This window comes from Gallinula chloropus (genome assembly GCF_964237585.1).
Source record: "Gallinula chloropus genome assembly, chromosome: 1".
NCBI classification, from domain to species: Eukaryota; Metazoa; Chordata; class Aves; order Gruiformes; family Rallidae; genus Gallinula; species Gallinula chloropus.
Window position 1 is genome coordinate 63,033,019 of NC_140085.1, and position 21,673 is coordinate 63,054,691.

At 46.6% G+C, this 21,673-nt stretch overlaps 1 protein-coding gene across 1 annotated transcript; it reads left to right on the plus strand.

Annotated features, from left to right (window-relative positions):
* The first annotated feature begins 12,440 nt into the window (after window positions 1-12,440).
* KRR1 (KRR1 small subunit processome component homolog) lies at window positions 12,441-18,929 on the plus strand. The gene is made up of 10 exons (XM_084279136.1): window positions 12,441-12,537; window positions 13,135-13,310; window positions 13,805-13,939; window positions 14,163-14,288; window positions 14,384-14,467; window positions 15,105-15,161; window positions 15,669-15,839; window positions 16,008-16,085; window positions 16,198-16,291; window positions 18,295-18,929. The coding sequence occupies exons 1-10, from the start codon at window positions 12,459-12,461 to the stop codon at window positions 18,435-18,437; spliced, it is 1,143 nt and encodes a 380-aa protein (XP_084135262.1). The 5' UTR covers window positions 12,441-12,458; the 3' UTR covers window positions 18,438-18,929.
* Window positions 18,930-21,673: the final 2,744 nt, after the last annotated feature.

Consider the following 21,673-nt stretch of genomic DNA (forward strand, 5'->3'; position numbering starts at 1 on the left):
GGCCCTAATAATCCCAACAGTTACTACTGACGTGTCTCGTCTTTCTTGCTGACTCCCTTTGTTTCCACTCTCCAGGTTCTGAAAATGGTCTCCAATCCTAAAGAACAAATGCTGCCTAACCACAGGGACTTACAAGGATATTTTTGACTCCATTTGTGGTTTCCACAGTGCAAGCCTTGATGTGCAGAGCAATGTGGGGAGAGAACTGGGAGGGTCACAGATCTGGAGGCAAGAAAGGACTATCAGATGTAGCACAGTGACCTGCAATGAATAGATCATTACATTTTCTTTGTCTCCCTAGATTGAACTAAATAACTTGTGTTAGACTAAAGCATAACACCCAGAAAAGCAACAGATCTTCAGCTGATGCCATCAAGTGGATAAACCATTTACATCTCAACCCTTTGATAATTGGCCTTCTTTTTGAAAAATATATTTGTGTTAGAAATTCACTTCTATTATTATTTCTATAATTTGTATATTATTACTGAATCCTTTATCTTCATTAATACTTTCTTACTACAAGGCATTTTGAGACCCTATAGAAGCATTCTCTACAGATTTTGACAAGCAAATGTCATTTTTCTCAGAGCTTTTGGCAATTTTCCAATTTTCAAATTATTTGGTGGGTCTCTTCTGCAAGTTAATTTTATTCTGTAAGAAAGGTAGTCACTACCTTGACACGGGTATTCAGGGTCACATCACCAATGCTGTATATATATATGCATTTGTTTCACCATGTTGCTCACAGTTTCCTTGCCCATATACTCTTATATCTCTTTGTGTGTGTGTCACATTTTTTTGGTCATGTATCTTTATTTTTTTTCTTTTCTTTTTTATTCTAGCATTTCAGTTGTACTGAGTGTTCTCTTTTAATTCCCTAACACCATACAGAATCTTTTCTTTCCAGAGTCCTGTTTCCCACTGTGTGGATCCAACCAGTGAATCCCTACTTGTCCCCTTCAATTAGCACCTCATCGTCTTGCTTCATATTTTCTGTAATTCCCCTGGTACTTACGAAGCTACTGAAAAATCATTCCCATCTCAGCCAGGTCCTTTGGGACACTTGGGATGCACAAGATGCACTCTGCTCCTGTTAGAGGAGCGAGCACCTGGCATCTTACAAAAGCAGAGGAAAAAAAACCCCACTTAACTGAATGTTTCAACCCTTTTTTTCATCTCATTTGAAATATTCTTCTATCACCAGCTGCTGGAGCTCCTCACTGACTTTCAGGCTTTGTTTTGGACATAATTACATTTAATAGTTGTCCTAGGAAAAACAGCAGATTCCCCCAGCAAGAAGGTGCATCTATCCTGCATTGGCCATGAGATGTCATGAGCTGCCGGGATGTTCTGTCCTTCTCCGAGTTTCTGGAAAATCCCAGCACATCACTCCTGCAGCTACAGACTGATGGGACTAACACTGTATTGTTTTGGGGTGGGTGCAGCTGTGATGCTCTACATGGAAAGCTGCGTAAGGTCCCCCCTTCCTTAGAACCTAGCAGCTGCACTAAAGGAAGGCTGGAGCCCGGCACCCACTGCCTGCCCCATGCCCGTCCGCTCACTCTACTTCTCACTTGTCTCTGGGAGCTGCAACAACAACTTTGTGCTTTACAAGCGTGAGTTCATTTGAGGGATTTCCAAAGCACCCTGCAGCTTTTCCAACCTGCTCAGACTTGGAGTCTCCTCATATGACAGCCTTTTGAAACGGCCACAAATATGTTTTCTCGCTACCCATTCATGTATTAAGCACTCATCTCAATGATGAAATGCTTGCCCGGGTCTCTCTTAATGAATAAGTGTCAGATGTTCAGCACCAGTAGACTTTACTGCTCAAAGGCGCAGGCTTCTTGGAGGAACTCTCAGCCACTTCCAGCTCCGTCTGACTGAAAGTAATGGGGGGGTGGCAGGGGAGGGAGAGGAAGAGACTGTTCCTGTCAATGGGATTCCAGCTGGTTTGTATATAAAATCTTTCCAGGACACCAAAAATGCTTCATTCACCGTTTGGACGTCATATTCTAAATAAAACCAATTATTTGGTTGACATCTACAACCCCGCTGAGGTATGTGATAATGGTGCCCCTTGTCTGCTAAGACAAACACACGCATTCTCCCCGCAGCGAGCAGCCAAGCGTCCCCTCGTCAGCCCCGGCGGGGGAAGAATGCCACCCTATTCCCCCGCCGCTTTCCCCCTCCGCCTGCCCGCCCTGGCGAGCCGAGGCTGTGAGAATACCCTGGCATAACTTCCTGGCTAGAGCCATAATTTTTACGTTGCTTTTGGGTAAACTTCAGTGACTCATCTTGTATTCATGCTCATCTACGGTTGGCTTTTTTTCTTTCTTCCTTTCTTTCCTTCTAACTCTCCGGTCTGCCAAGCTGCGAGCGGTTTGCTTAACAATGTGCAAGGCTGGGAGAACAGATGGGCTCTTTTCTTCCTCCTGGTGGCACGCAAAAAATGAAATTGTATCAATCAAACTTCAGTCTGTGACACTTCATGCAGAATGGCTGGTTTCACAGCTACTTTGCCACCCACCGGCTCCCTCGTATCTCCTTCCGTATCGGATATGTCTTTACGACCAACCCAAGGTTCAGCAGCCAGCGGCCTGCATTGCAGATGTACCTCGCACGAGATCGTCTCAAATTGCCCTCCTGTACAAACACATACTCAGAGATAACTCCCTTGAAAATGTACAGTTGAGGCAAGGGAAGTGGTTTCCCAAGCTTAGCAGCGGTGCTGGTAATGGATACCCAGGTCCTCGAGCTCACCGTGGAGTTGACTACACCGTCTGACATTCCTTTGTCAGGGCTGGTGAAAATTCACTATTATTCACAGAATCACAAGTTTGGAAAAGACCTTCAAAATCATCAAGTCCAACTGTTCCCGTCCTATGCTCAACCAAATTTGACTTATGAACTCTACTTAAACCCCAGACAAAAACATTTTGGGGGAAATAATGGTTTGCTTTTATGCCATTTCATGAACAACTGACCAAAAAGATGAGTAGCTGGAGAAGGAACGCTTCACGCTCCGCTGCTCCACTTGTTCAGAGATTGCCTTGCCAGAAGGTGGAATGGTAGAATTTATTTTTTTACTGAAACTTTGCTTGCTGCCATTAGGAAATAAACAGAACATCACTCAAATGCACACTGCAGACCCACACAAAATACTGAGGGGAACTGCTAAAATCAGAGCTAGCCTAGGACATCATGGCTGCTCAGAAAGTTAGCTCTGGGACTGCTGTGGTGGCTGTACTCTACACACTTCAGTCCAAACTGTTCTGGAAACCTCTCTTGCTCTCTGTGCAAGAAGGAAGAGCTTAGTCCTTGGTTTCCTGAAAGACTTATTTCCCCGTTGGTAAAAGAAAATGGATATAACACCTTAGATGTTCCTATATGGAGCGGGCAGAGCTTGCCTTCTTGAAGCTGTTGATGACTGGCAAAATGCTCGCCTAGAGCAAGATCAGCACAGGGACATGCTAGGCTTTTACAAGCTTTAAAGATGGATTAAAGCAGAATATTCACAAAGGCTAATTAAGCGACAGCAGCTGCTCTTCACAGGTCGGTCTGCAGGCAGTGAAGGGAAGCAAGCCCCCACGGGAGCGACTCCAAGCACCTCCCTGCATTAACTATTGCTCTGAATCACCCCCTGGGACAGCCTCTGCTCCCCTCAGGGATGCCCCTCGCCACCATTTCACACCACTCACCTTTCCAGCCGGGTCCTCTGGGCTCCTCTGCTGCCACCTGGGATCTGAACGGGGCGGAGGGGGGAAACTGCTGTAAAATCTATTGCGGGTGGAAGGATAAGCACGTTGTTAATGACTTCACAGATTCAAATTAGGTTTGATCTTTCCAATTATGATACACAGCTTGCTCAATCCAGGGTTTTGAAACTCGCTGCTAATATTTTAAAATGAAAAACAATAACCAGATGGGATTTAGGAAGTCACAAGCCAGGTTATGATGAGTCGCTTGGTTCGTCAGCTCCCAGCTGCTGCTTTGATAAATCACCAGGGGAATTCCTTGCTGGCTGGGCTGCTGGCTATCCTGGGGTGAAAACACAGAACAAGAGGTTTCATATTAGATTTTATGGGTTGGAGCCTTCAGCATGTTGAGTCCCCCCCTGAGCTGCACAAATGTGAGCCAAGGACAAACTGACTCCATTGAATCCCTGCATTTACGAGGAGAGAGCTCCCCGTGGGCACGGAACTGGTGGAGACACAGCTCTGGCTCTGCATTTCAGACATGTGTCCTCTGGCACAGAGAGGCAGGAGGGAGGGAGATATGTGGGAACAGGGGTCCTCCATGCCCCATCCTCTGCCTGCTGACTTCTGAGCCTGCATTACAGCTACAGCAGAAGCTATGGGCTTATAGCTGCTCTTACGGCAGCCCCACAGAAGCACCTTTACAGCTGTATACATCTAACCAGGACAAGAACTGAGGTCTCTTGTGCTTTCTGAAAAGCATGAAAACGTTTAAGGGTGAGCCAGCCAACTCCTGCTGCACCCTTTGCCCAAGAAAGCAGCATCAGACTTTGCCCCTCGGATTGAGGGGTGCTGCTGGCAGCAGTGAGCAGGCACAGGCAGCCCAGTCGGATTCAGCACAGGGAGCAGCCACGCAGTCGTCTGAATGGAGCTCTGCACCTCGAAATTAATTTGTCTGTGGTTCTGCTGACACCTTCTGATTATGCTGCTCCCCCAGTAAAATCAAGGGCGTGCTGAAATCAATTTCCCACCCCCTAAACCTCTGCAGATAGAAGACAAAAGATATATTGCTAATTAAAATGTTCTTATCTGCTGGAAAGCAGTTTGCGGGATTGATTTGAATAAAACTGATGATGCAGCCCACTCAGATCGCTGGGAAATGACCTCTCTATTATAACATCCCAGAATAACACAGCAAAGCAATCTTGATTTCCTAAAATCTATCAAAGGAAGAACTTCTCAGTTAGTTACAGCATATAATATGGATACTCCTGAAATGTCCTCCTGCTTAATGAACAGCTGATATTGGCTAACCTCGTGGAAATAAGAGAGAATTAGTACCAGCTGCAAAACGCATTCACTGGATAGTGAAACTGGCAGTTGGTATTATGCCTGCTATAAATATTTTTAATTAAAAATTGTTTTCTGTCTCTTCAATTGGTATAATAGCGATGATGCTTTCTGAGAGTTACTGAAGATGTAATAGGATTCCCCTCCGTGCATAGCAGAGCTATTTATTCTGCCATGATTTTGCTATAGTGGAAATCTGCATAATAATGCCCGGATTCTAGTACAAGAGTAAAATAGATCCAGGCAGTGTTTTAGCTATGTGTTTCACAATAACACACAGGGGCATTGTTGCAAGTTTCTAAAGAAAAGCTGTGCTCAAACCCTGGTTGCCCAGGTATGACTTTAAAATTATTTTAAGGATTTTATTTTATTTTTTTTAAATTCCAGCTTCGATCCACAGCCCCGTGGCCCCATACGCCTTTGAGACAGGGTCTTTGCAGGTTTACAGGGAGCAGCACAGCAGGTCTACTTCTGCAGCAGAAGGGGATTTCCCCCTTTTCCTTTCCCCATTTGAGAGGGGCCGTGAGCGGTGCCAGCAGAGGGGACCCTGGGTGCTGCCCAGCCAGGGCAGACCCATGTCTCCAGGTGATGAGGGACTCCTCCTGCTTTGGAGAGCCAAGAGCCATTAGACCAGCTCTGCCCTGGCAGGCACAGCCCACAGTAGGCATTACCTAAATAGGATGGCCACTGAGACAGCTGGAGAACTCTCTGTTAGCCTTCCCCCCTGTGCCTCTGGGAACGTGTGATTGCTCTCCACACTGTGTGGGAGACTTTCTGAAACAGACAGGAGCGATTGTATTCTAATCCCTGCTTGACTCCCATCCCCTCTGAGGCTTTGGACCAATACTCTCATTTAGGCATTTCCTCCCACCGCCTTCCTCAGCCCCCTGCCTTCCTCCTCCCTGGCTTCCGATACATCTACCCCTGACTGGCATTCACCTTCACCCTCACATTTTTATTATTCCATGTGTATCTCTGAGGTCCTGGCTCAGCTTGCCGTGGTGTGGTGTTTGTTTTCTGACAACTCCCAGAGGCTCAAGTCAAGACAGAAGCCTCATACTGTCAAGTCACTGTACGAATACATGATTAGGCACATCCCCTGCTCCAAAAGTTTTGATCTAAACCCAGTGCTTTGATTTAATAAAGATACTAAATTCCTTTCCCAGCTTGGCTCTTGTCCCTTTCTTGTCCCCAAATCAGCAGCAATTTTATTGTAAGCAAGCCTTTCCCCAGACAAAGTTATCACCTTTTCTACCTATTGGCTCTTTCTTCTTATCCTGGGTTCTTCCTTCTACCGTAAACCATCTTAGCTTTGGTTTTCCAGCTAGTCCTTTCAGATGATTTTATGGTTTGCAATCCTCTCATTTTCCAGCTCCTTGCTCCTCTTAGGGTCCAGCATGTGCTTTCCTCTCATCTCTCTTTCAAAGGTAAGCCAGCCCTTTGGCTCACAAATTCAGCTATACCTCAGCCTAGCTCAGTGTATGATGGCCACTGTTCCCTCTTCTCTATCTTTTCACACCGCACTCCTCAGGGGTCTTCATAGCAGTTACACATGAAAGCTTTGCTGATATCCACTGATATTCCTATCTACTTCTTGCAAAATCTCCCTTCTGTTTTGCCAGCATTAAAATACGAATAGATACCTGACTCTGTGAATGTTTGGGCTCTTTACTAGGTTTTAACCCCACTAAGAGGGAAGGTGAGTTGTTACTCCATCATGTCCTTGCGGCAAGTTGCAGACGGGTTATCTGCTGAAAAGACAGCTCCAAAAGGATGGGAACAGGCATACGATCCTGCAATGATACAGCAAAGTCTCCTTCTTATGAAGTTCACATTTTCAACTCCTACTTAGCTGCCCTCACCTATGATGAATGCTGCCTGGGCACTCCCCCAGCCCTCTGTGGAGAAGGCAGCAGCAGCACCACTGTGGTGTGCCTCTTGCCTGACAGGGTTAGTGATGGGCACCGTTACCTCCATCCATCAGCATCTCTGCAGATCCCTGAACTCAAGAGCAAAGAGGAGAACAAAACAAAAGCAGAGGTGACTTACACCACTGCACAGAGAAAGGGAGAGGGAGGGAGAGAGGGAAATAAGGACCACAACCCCATCCGCCTGAGGGCACAGAGGTCGTGTTAGACAGATGGGGAATGAATCAAAAGGGGCTTTTCTGGAGGCGGCTGGGAAGGGGGAGTTTCTGTTTGATTATTTTAATTCTGCCAGGCTACCTCCCAGTGTGGGGTCACTCAATTTTGTTTCAATAGTGAAAGAACTCTGTCTTAAAAGGACAAAACATTTGTGATCATTTTTTGTCCATCCAGCCCAATGAATAGGATTTGGTGGCCAGTCTGAACTATATTTTGATCACTTGAGATGTTTTGCATGAAAGAGCTGATAATTTAAAAGCTGGTCACACCAAGAGCAGCTCTCACTCGCCCTTGTGCCTGTTTCCTGCCCTGTTGTAAACTAAAAGAATTAACACCCTAAGCCAATTAAGAACACCCTAAGCCAAGATAAATTTGAAATACAATACTCCAGTTATTTGAATCAAAAGGCAGTATTGATTATTTCATTACGTAGAAGTGATCCAGATGCTGAGCATTTACTACAGATTAATGACTGTCCCAGAGCAGCTAATGGCCCTTCTCGCTGCCACCAACACAAGCTGCTTATTAATCCCTGGAAAATGGCTTGCATAACAATCATAACCTGCTGTTAAAAGTTTATAAATAGATAAAAGTGTCACATGGATTTACGAGGGCTGAGGCTGAATGGGATCTGTGTGGCGTTTCTAGTGAATGAATGCCATGTGCATGAGCTCATCTGCTTGAATTATCACAAAATCCCAAGTTGCTCTTTTGGATCGGAAAATGGCATGCAAGAAAGTGCCAAGTGGCTGGAGTCCTATCTACTGACTGGGAAATAATTACTTTGCTGCATAATAAAGAGGCACCTTCACTCTAGCAGCAGCGCTCTGCCCTTTTTATCAGATAGCCTGAAATGCATGTGAGGGGAGGCTGTGCAGCTGTGCTGTCTCATGGCTTTGTTTCTAACAGGAAACAAAAATTGCTTGCTTGCACACGCTCACACAGAGCTGACCAGGGTCCCCCCAAAGCCCGGCAATGGGTTTAGCAGGGGTGGGGGGGGTCTTGCTAGGCTGGGATCTGTTTTATTCAGCCAAAGATCTTTAAAGGAGTCCTTTGCACCTGGGTCTCTCCGTCCTACACTGGGCTGTTGTAATGATGAACACGGTGTGTACTGCCAGTGAAAGCTGCTTTCCACATTGCCTCGTGGTGCTGGCAGAGCTGGGAGAGGGCACAGACCCGAGAGGCTAGGATGACTGAGGGCAGGGAATCACAGTGGTGCTGCGTCCCGTCAGCCATGGGGTAACTGTGCCCTGGCACTTCCCCTGCTCCATCTGTCTGGGAGCTCAGCTGCCAAGCCAGCATGTGGGGGACCCTGCTCCTGGGGGGACGCAGCATCTCTGCCATGGCACAGCCCAGCTGGAGTCACCTGGGCACCAGCCTTCAGCCCCCCACCCCCTCAGCAGCCGCTGTCCCCCCAGCTGTCTCTCCCCACCTTCCTAACCCTGCCAGACAAGCAGTGGCTGGTTATTGCATTTCAGTGGTGACTAATAGAAATGATATAAACATGCTGTTGTCTGGAGCCTGAGAAGGCTGCCCAGAGGAGCAGAGCAGGTCTGCAGGAGCATCCTGTCCCTACCAGGAATTAAGGAAGTGGCTTCCTCTTACCTGGCCTGACCACAGATCCCCAAGGTAAGAGTAATGAGAAACTACTGTCTTCTTCAAAGAATCAGACAGAAGGGGACATGAGGGACCTTCCTAAATCACAACTTCCAAGTCTGTTAGTGTGACTGCCTATGATTCCTATCATTTTTAGTAGACCTGTCTCAACTGGGCAAAGACTCAGTTTAGTGTGGCACTGCACCAGAAAGACTTGTCCATCCTCTGAATAAGAGCAGTTGGGCGTCATGAGGCCCCAGTTCCTTGCCCATTTACCCCATGCACCTCTTTCCTTCTCTGGTGCAGAAACTTGGGGGCCTTAGTGACCCCCATGCAGCAGCAGCCTGTGCAGGGGCTGGGATGGAGGAGAGGAGCAGGCACATGAGTGCACTACTGCTACCATTGCAGAGGGGTAAGATGTATACCCAGAGCAGGAGCGCTGCCCAAGAGGTCTGCAGGTTGGAGGAAAAGAAGACGTATCTCATTAGAAACCTTTCCTCTGTCCTTCAGAACTGATGATAGACAGAGTCCACTGCTGCAAACATCCTCTGCCTTGCCCACCGGCTTGGCCTTGAGGTCTCCCTCCAATGCCTCTCTCCTGCCTCACAGCAGTCTGTAGTACCTGCTCCCAATGCCCCAGGGTCTGCAGCCTCTCTGCCTCTCCCCTCTCATCCCAATCAGGCAGCTGATTCCCTTTGCTGAGCGCTGCCAGCACGCCCCTTCCACAGCCCACTTCTGTGATTTTTTGATGGGTTGTCTCCTGTGCGTAGGGGGAGCCAGGCTATAAACAAGTGCTGAACCAAACGAATTATCCTCTCTCAAAAAGCTTTACTGTGCTTCCACAATATGGGGCCGGTTGACAGGAGAGACGTACACCACACACATCATGTACCACTTTCCCTGAGCAGAAACATCTCCCCGGCACCCCCAGCCCTGCCTTCCCATCAACCGGGTGCCTAGACCCTGCCAGGACCCCCATCCTGTGCTCACAGGCTGCCCAGTGCAGGGGACACCAGCCCAGTAAGCAGCCTCAGGAGACTGCTGTGCCGTTAGAGAAGAGAATTTGCCTCACTGTGCCTCGCCCAGGGCCATTGTCCCTTTCCGCCAAGCCCTTACAGCATTCAAAGCCCGGTACCATGCGAGGCAGGAGCAGGGCTTCTGCCTCTCCAGGCAAGGCAGGGCTGCGTGGGCAGACGGGAACACGTCCCTCGTCGCCTCCACCTCTCCCCACCTTCCTCCTGGAGCAGGAACCACTGGGCAGGCACGGGAAGCGCCGCTCAGCGCAGCCGCCACCGCCATCTAGCGGGGCCGGCCGTGGAGAGTCAACCACCCGGCCGGAGGGACCCACCAGCACCCCTCTGTCTTAATCCGCGGGGCTTCGTGCGTCCCCCTTCGTGCTTTTTTCTTTTTCCCTTCTTTTATCCTCAGCACAGAAGGTGAACGCCATTTCGGAGCAGAGACTTCGTGCCCGGCCGGCCTCCTCACAACGCTCTGTCCCTACGTGGGCCCGCAAGTGCCTCCCACGGCAGCCTCCCTCTCTGAGGGGTGGGGACAGAGGGAAACGAAAATAAATGGCTAAAAACACACATCGACTCACTGGCAAACTTGCAGGTGGGAAGGGTGCTCTGTGTGTGGTGGGAGACGGGACTGGCGCAGGGCTGGGAGACAGGGTGGGCTGGGAAAGAGCAGTCTGGGTCAAAGAAATGGATTTGGGGTCAAGACTATTTTTTTAATTATTTTTTATTATTATTAATGCGTAGAACGGTCAGATGAGAGTATCTGTCTCGTTGTGGTGGTAATTAAACCCCCCAGAGTGCAGGATTTTATGAGCAGGTCTGAGAAATACCTGACAAAGACAACGCTTCAGAGACGCGGGTGCTCTTGCTCTTTTTCAGTCCATTGGCTTCTCATGGGCCCCATAGAGTGCAGGTGGCAGGTTTTTCCTTTTTTTTTACTGAAGAAAATACCCAGTACAAGGACAAGGGGTGGGGAGGATGCAGAGCATTTCCCAGAGAACCATAAGTTACATTATTCAACTGAATAATTAGGTGTCATCAGGAACACGTGCTTTTTCTACTTGTGGGCACTTAAGCACTCCAAGTATTTATTAATTTACTTCAGTTTACATTTTGATATGTTAGTTCTTTTTCCCTTTGCACTGCATAACACCAATAGACAATTTAGGGCTTAAGAATGTGGCTGGAAAAGATGTTTAACGAGAAAAAGAAGACAAAAAAAGATGACTTTTCCCTGAACTGCAGGGTTAAATTTCTTAGAGCTTGTGCCCCTTATCAGAGTTGACAAGGGGCTGCAGAGTCTCCATGGGGGAGTGAGCGAGGTCTCCAGCAACATCACCGCCCACCAGACCCGGTCAGCTTGAGACGGACTGTGCTTCCTTCACAGGTGCCACTGTCACCCAGCTGCAGACACGTCTTGAAAGCAACCCTGATAGAGAGCTGCGGGAATTTTCTGTGTTCACAAGTAGCACGGGGATGTTTCCACCGTATGGGTGGCCTGCAGTACCCTTTCCCTGAGCACACCCACTGTTACCCACACAGCACAAGCCACCATGGCCCCTCACTGGGATCCCTGACAGGTCACGTGTCCTGGTTGACACACAGGAGTCCTATACTGCCATCCAACAAGACCTGGACAGGCTGGAGGGCTGGGCATTAAGAAACCAGATGAGGTTTAATAAAAGCAAGTGTGGATGGAGTCTGGCACCTGGGAAGGAATATCTGATTGTATCAGTACAGGCTGGGGGATGACCTGCTGGAGAGGAGCTCTGTGGAGAAGGAGCTGGGGGTCCAGGTAGATGACAGGTTGGCCATGAGCCAGCAGTGTGCCCTGGTGGCCAAGAAGGCCATGGGATCCTGGGGTGCGTCTGAAGTATAGCCAGCAGGTCAAAGGAGGTGATCCTCCCTCTCTACTCTGCCCTGGTCAGGCTCCACCTGGAGTATTGTGTCCAGTTCTGGGCTGAATGAACTGGGGCTGTTCAGCCTTGAGAAGACAACTGAGAGGGGATCAGATCGATGTTTATAAATATTTGAAGTGTGGGACACAGGAGGAAATGGCCAGCCTCTTTTCAATGGTCTGTGGAGACAGGACAAGGGGCAGTGGCTGCAAGTTGGAGCACAGGAAGTTCCGCACCAACATGTGGAAGAACTTTTACACAGTGAGAGTGACAGAGCCCTGGGACAGGCTGCCCAGGGAGGTGGTGGAGTCTCCATCTCTGGAGATATTCAAGACCCGTCTGGACGCCGATCTGTGCAATATGAGCTGGGGAGCTGCTTTGGCAGGGGGGGTTGGACAGGATGATCTCTTGGGGTCCCTTCCAACCCCTATGATTCCGTTACTCTGTGAATCCCCACAGGTCACATCGCCTTTAGTTTTGGGTTTGTTTTTTTCTCCAGGGAAAGACAACGCCGTGGGACGATTCCTACTGTGCTGAATACAAGCGGGAAAGCCGCTCTCCAAGCTTGAGCAGCCGCTGCCCACCCGCTCCATGGCGCAGGGCGCAGCCGGGACAGGACCACGCCAACCCGCCCGCCGCCCTCACCCTTTCCCGCCCGCCGGGACTACCGCTCCCGTCACGCACCACGCCCCGCCCCCCTTTCCGGCGCGCGGCGCTTCCGGCGCCGGGTGAGGGGCCGGCGCGCGGGTCAGCATGGCGGATTCTCCCGAGGCGGAGGAGGCGAAGCAAAGAGAAAAACAAAAGAACAAGCCCAGAAAGAAAGCGGCGGCAGGTGGGGGCGGGGAGGGCGCGCGCAGGGGTGGCCGGCAGCTCGCTGAGTGGTCCTCAGGCTGAGGGCCCTCCCCGCGGCCTTGCTCCTCCGTCCCGGCGGCCGGTTCCCTCAGAGCACCGCGGGGGTTGGGGGTGGGGGGCATGGGGATGCGTGCTGAGGCGTTTGGCCGCGGCTTCCTCCGAGCGAAGAGGCAGCGTGGGGAGAGCAGGCTTCTTTCCCGGCCTGAGGCGCTGCGGTAGGGTGCGAGGGGCGGGCAGCGGTGGTGCCTGGCGGCCCGGCCCGGTGTGGCCCTCACCGCAGCTCGCCGGTTCTCTGCCTCGGCCTCCTCCGCCCGGCTCTTGCCGCTTCCCAGGGCGCGCGTCCCCCGCTTGAGGGTTCTGTAAAAAATTAACTGGCTTAAAGCAGCAGCCTATTTAACGGTCAGAAGCGATGCCAAATGCACTCAGCAGAGCGCCGAACGGAACTTTGTGCCCCTGTTTTTGCTTATTGTACCTTCAGTAGTTAAACAGGGAGGAGTAAGAGTCGCTGATGAAAGAGGAGGAAATAAAACCCAACTTTTATTTTTTAATACTTTTTTTTTTTAATACTTAATTACAGTTGATGAATCTGAACTTCTCACCGTGCCGGATGGATGGAAAGAGCCAGCCTTTACGAGAGAAGACAATCCCAGAGGGCTGCTGGAGGAAAGCAGTTTTGCAACGTTATTCCCAAAGTACAGAGAGGCGTACTTGAAAGAGTGCTGGCCACTGGTCCAGAAAGCCTTGAATGAACACGTATGCATGCTTACTAATCGTGATACTGTACTTTACCTTTTGGGAGATCTGAAAGCGTCACTTAAATTTATAAAAATAGTGCAGGTTGTTTTTCTGATGCTGTATTTGAGTACGTATCTCTTGTGCTTGTGTTTAGAATTGGTGATGTCATTTTGTTATTGGCATCGGGGTCAGTGAAAGTCTGTGTAGCTGGACTTGCGGTTCTTCGTGTCCACAAAGCTCTTTGCAGCAGTAAGCCTCCCATCATCCAGAGGCTGACCACTCTGTTGTGCCTCAATTCAAGGAGACGAGGCAGGTGGTATTTGGGGTCTTGTGACACATCTTTTGTGCGTGTGTCTGTGATCTTCCTTAAACTGCAAGTCACTTTAGGAATTTAGGAAAATGGATCTGCGTTCAGTACGTAGCATCCTGTTTTGTTAACTTCTTCCTAGCAAAGGTGAGTTCTGAGGTTGGTATTTAGAGGTTGATCTGCCCTTTCCTTTCAAATCCTGCAGTATGTGAACGCAACGCTGGATCTGATTGAAGGCAGCATGACCGTCACTACCACGAAGAAGACCTTCGACCCGTATGCGATCATCAGGGCTAGAGATTTAATAAAGCTGCTGGCAAGAAGCGTCCCTTTTGAACAGGTCTGCATTACATCCTGGGAGTTTGTATAAAATTCTGTCACGACACTTAATAGAACAGGATGTTTTCAAAATGTGGGATCTTCAAGTGAGTCAAGCAAGATAAAATGTATATATATAGGTAAAGTAAATGTATCTGAAAGCAAAGTGAGAAGAATAAAGTGCCCTGTTGCCTTCTGAATAATACATTTGCATTCAGATGATATTGCTTGTTTCTTGCCTCTAGGCAGTTCGGATCCTTCAGGATGACGTTGCATGTGACATCATTAAAATAGGCTCCCTGGTAAGAAAGAGAGAGACTTTTATAAAAAGAAGAGGACGACTTCTTGGGCCAAAAGGATCTACTCTGAAGGTATTTCCGATAGGTGCAATAACCATAAAATTCTTACTGACAAGTTTGTGTCAGGTCCTCAGTTTACACTTGATTAATTTCCTTTTCTGGTGTAGGCTCTGGAACTGCTAACAAACTGTTACATTATGGTGCAAGGCAACACCGTTTCAGCTCTTGGACCCTTTAGTGGCCTGAAAGAGGTAAGGAAAGGCAGATGAGCAGCTTCTGTTAGCATACTCCTCTGCCCAGCTCGAGCAGACAAGAGGCAAAATCTCGCAACCTTGAGAGTATCTCACTGACTTTTCAGCAGTGTCTTAGTAAGCCACATTGACATGAATGTCCATAGCATCTTAGCTGTTGAATTTTGTTTAGACCCTGAGATCTTTCTGTCTTGGAAGTAAAAAAAGGTATTTGTGAACAGTTTTTGTACTTTGCATTTGAGGTATAAGAGTTAAAATAGTGCAGAGTTAATGATGTATTGCAGACTTAATGATGTATAACCTTAAGGAACATCTGCTGGTTTTAGTAACTACATAGGAGAAGAATGCTTGTCAAAAGGAGGAGTTTCTCATGACACCACAAAATCTGTGGTAACATGGAAGTAGTGTTTGTGGGGTATGCTGGAGTCTATTGGAAATGCATCAGTGTTTTTGATACTTCTGAAGTGTCGTGTCTTCTGCTTAGCCACTTGTGTTATCTCTTTAAATCTACCTACTTTTGGGGCTGGGGAAGAGAGGATGTTCAGTAGTATACCTGGTATTGTAACCAATTAGAATATGAAGTGCTTGTTGAGTTTTCTGTTCTTTTTCCTTTTTTTTTTTTCCTTATTAAATACAGGTTAGAAAAGTTGTTCTGGACACAATGAAGAATATACATCCCATATATAACATTAAGGTTGGCGTCATACACTGTGCATCTTTCTTTATAAGGAAGTACTATTTCCTCTTAGAGAGGTATTTGTTAATAATTTACAAGTTTCTGTGCAGTAACCTCTTCCTGGGAATTTCTGCACTGTGCCTCATTAAAAAAAACCTGTCTCTGATACCCTCCATTTTACCAGGACATAATTTTAATGATATTATGGCATTATCTGAGAAAACATCAAAGGAAAAGTGTAAATAAATTTCCCTCCATATGATTGTTCACTTGATACTTGCTCACTTCAACTGAGGCACCTTCTCCAGTGCATTCTGTTTCCATTTTTAGACATAGTTCTCTCTCTGGTTCTGCAGTTTGTAATTGAACCCCTCTCCTCTTACTGAAGTGAGAGGTGGCAGGTCCAGATGTAGCACAGTCATTGTAAGAAAGTTTAGCAAAACTTGTAGTTTGGAGCTCTTCATTACTACTGCAATATTTATTTTGTTCTAATAACTTCTTTGTGACGTTCTAAAACCACTGAAGACTTTGATGATCAAAAGGGAGTTATCCAAAGATCCTGAACTGAGGTCACAGAGTTGGGAAAGATTTTTGCCTAAGTTCAAGAAGAAGAACTTGAAAAAACGCAAGGAGCCAAAGAAGAAAAATACTAAGAAGGAATACACACCGTTCCCACCTCCACAGCCAGAAAGCCAGGTCAGCTGAAACTTCAGTGTGGTTATGCAGGCATATAGCATGACCTGAAATCAGGTTCTTGCTGACAGGAGGTTGGGAGACCTTTTCTGCCAAGTTCTGATTTGCTGATACTATGCACCTGGCGCTTAATGCACAGTTATCTAAAGTTTTGCTACTTGTCTTACACAGATTGATAAAGAACTGGCAAGTGGAGAATACTTCTTGAAAGACAGGCAGAAGAAACGCAAGCGAGTGGAAGAGATAAAGGTAAAGATCTTCTGACCTGTTCATGTAAAAAACCATTTGGAATTACATTGTCTTTTGTCCCTTTTGCCCTGCTGGACTGGTTACTTCACCTTTCTGTCGGTAACTTTATTAGGCAAAGCAAGCAGATGCAATCAAGAAAAGACAAGAAGAAAGAAATAAAGCTTTTATCCCACCAAAGGAAAAGCCAGTTGTGAAAACAAAGAAAGGTAACCTTTCTTTTCTTCTGTCTTTTTAATTCCCTTGTTTGAAAACTTTCTGCTGTGGATTCCTTCACTGAGTGATTTTGTAGAGATACAGCTGTAGGAGATAAGAAAGGTCACACAAAAAAGTCCTAGTGGTTAGTTCTGTGGCTGGAGTTGCCAGTGGCCCGAGAAGGATCATGCAGCCCCTGTACCTATAAAATGACTGTTCTCTGTAGACTGCTTCCCTCATGGAGATGTTGGGGTGGCCATCTCAATTGATTCCTCTGGCTATGTCAATTTTTGGTTTCCAGTCTTGTAGTGAAGCTGCCATAACTTCTGCACTCAAGTGGCTTTTCTGTTTGGAAGCCCAGAAGCAGTACTGGCTGGGAATCTCATGCCACGAGTGTGGGTGTAAGATAAAGAGCTTTGTTGAAAGTTGAAGCGAAACTCCACTGCATGCAGAGTAGGAGCTTGTGTTCTCAGGTTATTTGTTTTTTTTCACTAGAGAACTAAGTCTCATTTCCTTGGATTCCTTGGTTATACTACATATTCATTTTGTTAGATATACCGTGTACACCTTGTATTAGATATACTACTGACATAATATTACACAGAATCACAAGGTTGGAAAAGACCTTTAAGATCACTGAGTCAACCGTTCCTGTCCTGTGCTAAATCATATCCCTAAGTACCTCATCTACCCTTTTTTTTAAACACATCCAGCGATGGTGACTCAGCCTCCTCCCTGGGCAGCCTGTTCCAGGCCCTGACTACTCTTTCAGTGAAAGTTTTTTTCCTGACATCTAATGTGAACCTGCCCTGACACAGCTTTGTGCCATTTCCCCTTGTCTTATCTCCTGTCACCTGGCTGAAGAGACCATCACCCACCTCTCTACAACCTCCTTTCAGGTGGTAGTAGGCAGTGATAAGGTCTCCTCTCAGCCTCCTCTTCTCCAGGCTAAACATCCCCAGCTCCCTCAGCTGCTCCTCATAGGATTAGTGCACAGTTTCTTATGAACTGAAAAGCTTGTGTTTCTTGAGAAGCCTGTGTGTTCTGCAGCATTGCTGAAGAGCTCCTTTGTGATGGCAGGAAGTTTTTGGTAGTCCTGCACAGTACCTCAGATGCTGTGCTTTTCTAGCTGCGGCGTTTTTTGGCCTGAAATCCTTCGGTCTTCTAGGAGTAAATGACAGTGATAGCTTGTATGTAGGGAAGAACTGAAATCCAAGGACGGCTGGTACCCGTGCTGAGATGTTGGGATGAACTGTGGGAGATAGGGGGGTGAGATCCAGACTCGTGACTCATGCCCAAGAGAGAAAATGCCATCACCTCGATGATTATATGAGTAGGTTATTCATGTTAATCACTGGCACTCCCTGTGGAAGTCTGCTATAAAGGTCTTTGTGAAGGGATCGGATCAGAGAGGTGTATCATATCCTCTCAGCCCACCTCATCTTGTTTCTGGCCAGAAAACAAGTGTAAGGGTGGGACAGGCATGTTTGGGATCTTACCACCTTAGTTCTGTGCAGAAAGACAGAATGCTCTGAAACCTTCCCCAGCTATAAAAGCTCAATAATTAATTTATTCTTTTAATAATTATACCCCTGGATATAAGAACTCAGTAATTGATTTCTTCTCCTATGTGAGACAATCCAAGCCAATGGGCCTATATCCAAGAGAGTATTCATTAATTTCAGAGGAGTACATCTGTGACCCAAGACATGGGTGATAGTAGTTTGTGTGGGTGCAGAGCCTGGCACCTCTGTTCCTAGGCAGTTGTACAGGATTGTTTGTATGACTGTTCTGCTTCGAATTCTGCTGAAAGAGGTTTGTGGGTAATACTAGTTCCAACAACAACAACAGAGTATTAGAATAGTTTATAAAATCATTAGTGAACATAAAATGAGTCATAGCCAGTGTTACAGGATGCAGCTTTACTGTGTTTACATATGAAGTCATCTTGTAGACCGTTAAAATTTAAAAAAGGTTAAATTAATGTCTGTTATCTTTGTGGGTTTTAACTATGCAGCCTCCACTGAGAAAAAAATTGACATTGAAGCCATCAAGGAAAAGGTAAAGAATGCCAAGAAGAAGAAATTAGGAGCACTTCCTATGGAAGAAGTCAAGTTAAAAATGGCAGCAGATGAAAAGAAAAAAAAGAAAAAGAAATAATTCACCACCTGAGGTGCTCACTTTTCTCCCACCTTAATGAACGTTTTCACGCTTGGAAGATGTGGGACTTCTTGCTGTCAGTAAAATTTGGACAAGAAAAGAATAGGTAGAAAGATCATTCTCTTCTCATGAGCTGACTTTAAATAGTGGACCTGAAGCAGCTATGCGAATCCACCGGGGTTGGTGAAGAATACCTGTGCTGCTACGGTGCTTGAGAGAGCGGGTAACACCCATCCTGCCTAAAGGGAAGGTTTCCTCATGGAAACACTTGGGAGTTTGATGCAGGATGTTCAAACATTAGAGACAGAGAACTCAGTGGGAGTTCAAGGTAATTTGTCTGTGAAAGACTACCAGACCGTATGCAGCCTCCATTACGGTGATAACTTTGGCAGAACAGGCAAGATTTATTACTGTGTTATGCTTTTGTTTCTGTAAAAGCTGATTATTTTTGTGTGTCTTGTCTTGGTGTCAATAAACTATTTTAATACGTTGGTTTTAAGTCCTTCAATTAGTCAGCTATGTCACGACCTACATCTTGTTTTCCAGGAAACAAGCTCACAGCTTCGTGTGAGAATTAGATAAACCATAGTCTTAATATTGAATGCCATTAATGAATTGTCATTTATTAGCATTATCCTGGAGGCTGTTAGACATGATGTGGTACAAAGCAAGTGTCTTTCCACACAGACTGTGTGCTGTCTTGTTAGCTTCCTTTAAATATGTTCTTGCTTGCAAACAAGTCTTAAGAAATTGTGTTCCTCTTTTTTGTTTTTTTTCTTGAGGCCCTTCCTTTTATTTTTAAAGAAGTTTAGAAGTTCTTAGTTTCCTGAAAATGGAAATGGTGGTGAAGTGAAGTTCACCAGAAGAGCAGATGTGGCTTGTTTCATACATCTGATATTAAAGAAGCGAGAGTAATGATTGGGAGGTGGTAGAGCCACACCAGAAGGGGTGCTTTTCTACGTGCTTGCCACTTAGGGGTGGGGTCAGTGTTAGTGTTCCTGAGCTTTCCCTGATGTGATCACTTCATTGTTAAGGGAACAACACAATCCTTTTAAGGACTGCATTGTTCAGAAAAGGTGGTTTAATTGCTTGCAGAATCAATCAGGAAAATACAATTCAATGGCTGTTTTGCTGAGAACATGATCAATAAATCACAAGTGTCCACCTTGGAAATGGCAGTGAGCTGACGGCTTTAGTGATACCAGCGCTATGAAAGCTGTACAGTTCTGTACCAGTCGGGTATTTCAGACCTCTCACTGGGTGAAGGGACTAATCTCAGCAGGAGGCACTGCAGTACTTGAGTATTAACCCCCCGGGAAGGAGTGCTTCGGCAGAGCAGCCTGCAGAGCTGGAAGTCCGCCAGGAGGAGCCTGGCTGCAGCCGGGGAAAGAGCATGAGGGGAGCCGGAGTCCTCGGTTCTAATCTGAACAGGATGGGGCATCTTTCACTGCAGAGGACTGGCACTACTGTTGCTCTGTGGTTTGAAAAAGCTAAAATTAGAAACCCACCGGTCTTGCAGGCTGGTGTTCCGTGTAGGGAACCTGACCCAGCTGTAAGTGCCCAACAAAGTGACTGTTACTGGCAGTCACTGCATGGTTGCCTGAGTCATAGTGCAGCTGGGTGGCAGCCTGGCCATAAATTACATACATTGCCACACAAGAGGGCATCTTTTAATTTGGAACCCAGGGCTGAGGCATCTATGCAGCTTTTGCATTAATTCTGATCTGAGGTAAAACTCTAGATGGACTTGAGGGAGGCATATCCAGCTGTTGTTACGGGGCAAAGAGGCTTTGCGTTGTGTTCAGTCTTTTACAGTCCTTGTGCTTGACAGGTCTCAAGGATTGCTGTTTGGACATTTCTTTACTACAACTGGAAAATGAAGAAAGGCTACTCATGCTTCTGCTGGCAGGCTAAACTGAATGATTTATCGGCTTAGAGTCCCTGTCTGAATGGTCACTGCCTGCATGGGCTCACTCTTGGCGCTTTTTGCACCTGTTTTCTCAGAGAATGGCAAAACACTTGTGTAAGAAAAGGAAGAATAGAAAGCTAAGTGGCTTTGGTATTTTCAGAACAGCTTGAACTACTACAAGTTATCTCCTTAAAGCGATTTTAGAGCTATTGATATATCAGTTTTGCATTTATCATACAGAATTCATGGGTTTATGTTGTAAGATAAATGTGGACAACTCAAAGTGGTTTAATCATTAGGAGTTAAATACCTAGATTTTTGGATGTCCTTAAGTTGGGATGCAGTACTTGTTTAGCTTCGACTTCTCGACTTTCAGGCTTTTTGTTTGAAAGGTACCATGTTGTAAAGTTTGGGTGTTTTTTCCCCGTGAGCCCCAGTGATTTACTGACATTTTTTAAATGAAGGGTTTTCTACAGTATTTCCTTAGAGCTGCTGAAGCATATAGTTAAATGACCGTGCTGGGAATGTTCTGAACTTTAAGGGCTCGGTGTTCTGTTTGCTCTCCTGGAAACCAAGCATAGATAAAACTTGGCAGGAGAGAATTCCTGCTGAGCTCATTTTTGCTCCTTGGCAAAAATTAATGTCAAAAAGGCAAGTGGGAAGAAAAAAATAGCTGCTCTTTTTAACAGATAAGACGCTTGGTCTCACTTTCGCAATGGGGTTTTTTTTTTAAACACCCTAACCTTGGCCTTGGCAGTGCTACATTAACTTGATGAACTTAAAGGTCTTTTCCAACCAAAATGATTCTATGATTTGATTGTTTTGTGGAGTTAGGAAGACAACTGAGTTTGTCTCTCTCCCAAGTAAAACCCGCATGGGTACTGGGACACTGGTCAATGGAGCGTGGAAAAGAAACTGCTCATCTCCTGTCTGGGAGTGTGATGTCTGGGCAACAGAGGCTCTGGAAGCCAACAAACTAAATATATAAAGTCCAGAATTTTGTCTCCAGTCATATTTGCATTTTCAAAAAATGATGCTTTCAGGAAATGCTGTGAGGCTGAGATGATGTGAGTGCAATTACGTACCTGGAAAAATAACGTGGGAAACTTTGTGTCCCGGTTCCAGCGTTTCCAGGTAAGACCCTTCCCTGCAGTGGGGTTGGGAGTGGGTATGCAGGAACACCAACAGGCAATACCCCAGAAACAAATCAGGGAGGGGAAGTTCACAGCCTCCTTTTCAGGAGTGTCTGTGCCTTGCAGAGGGGCATGGTGTGGAGGCATCGAACCCCACCTCTGAATACAAGAAGGATCAGGATCACTGTGGTCCC

Bases quoted from the DNA above. Each gene is read 5' to 3' on its own strand.
- KRR1 (XM_084279136.1), top strand. From the start codon at position 12,459: ATGGCGGATTCTCCCGAGGCGGAGGAGGCGAAGCAAAGAGAAAAACAA. The intron at 13,311-13,804 runs GTATGCATGCTT...CAAATCCTGCAG, and splicing joins AGAAAGCCTTGAATGAACAC to TATGTGAACGCAACGCTGGA. The intron at 15,162-15,668 runs GTTGGCGTCATA...AAACCACTGAAG, and splicing joins ATCCCATATATAACATTAAG to ACTTTGATGATCAAAAGGGA.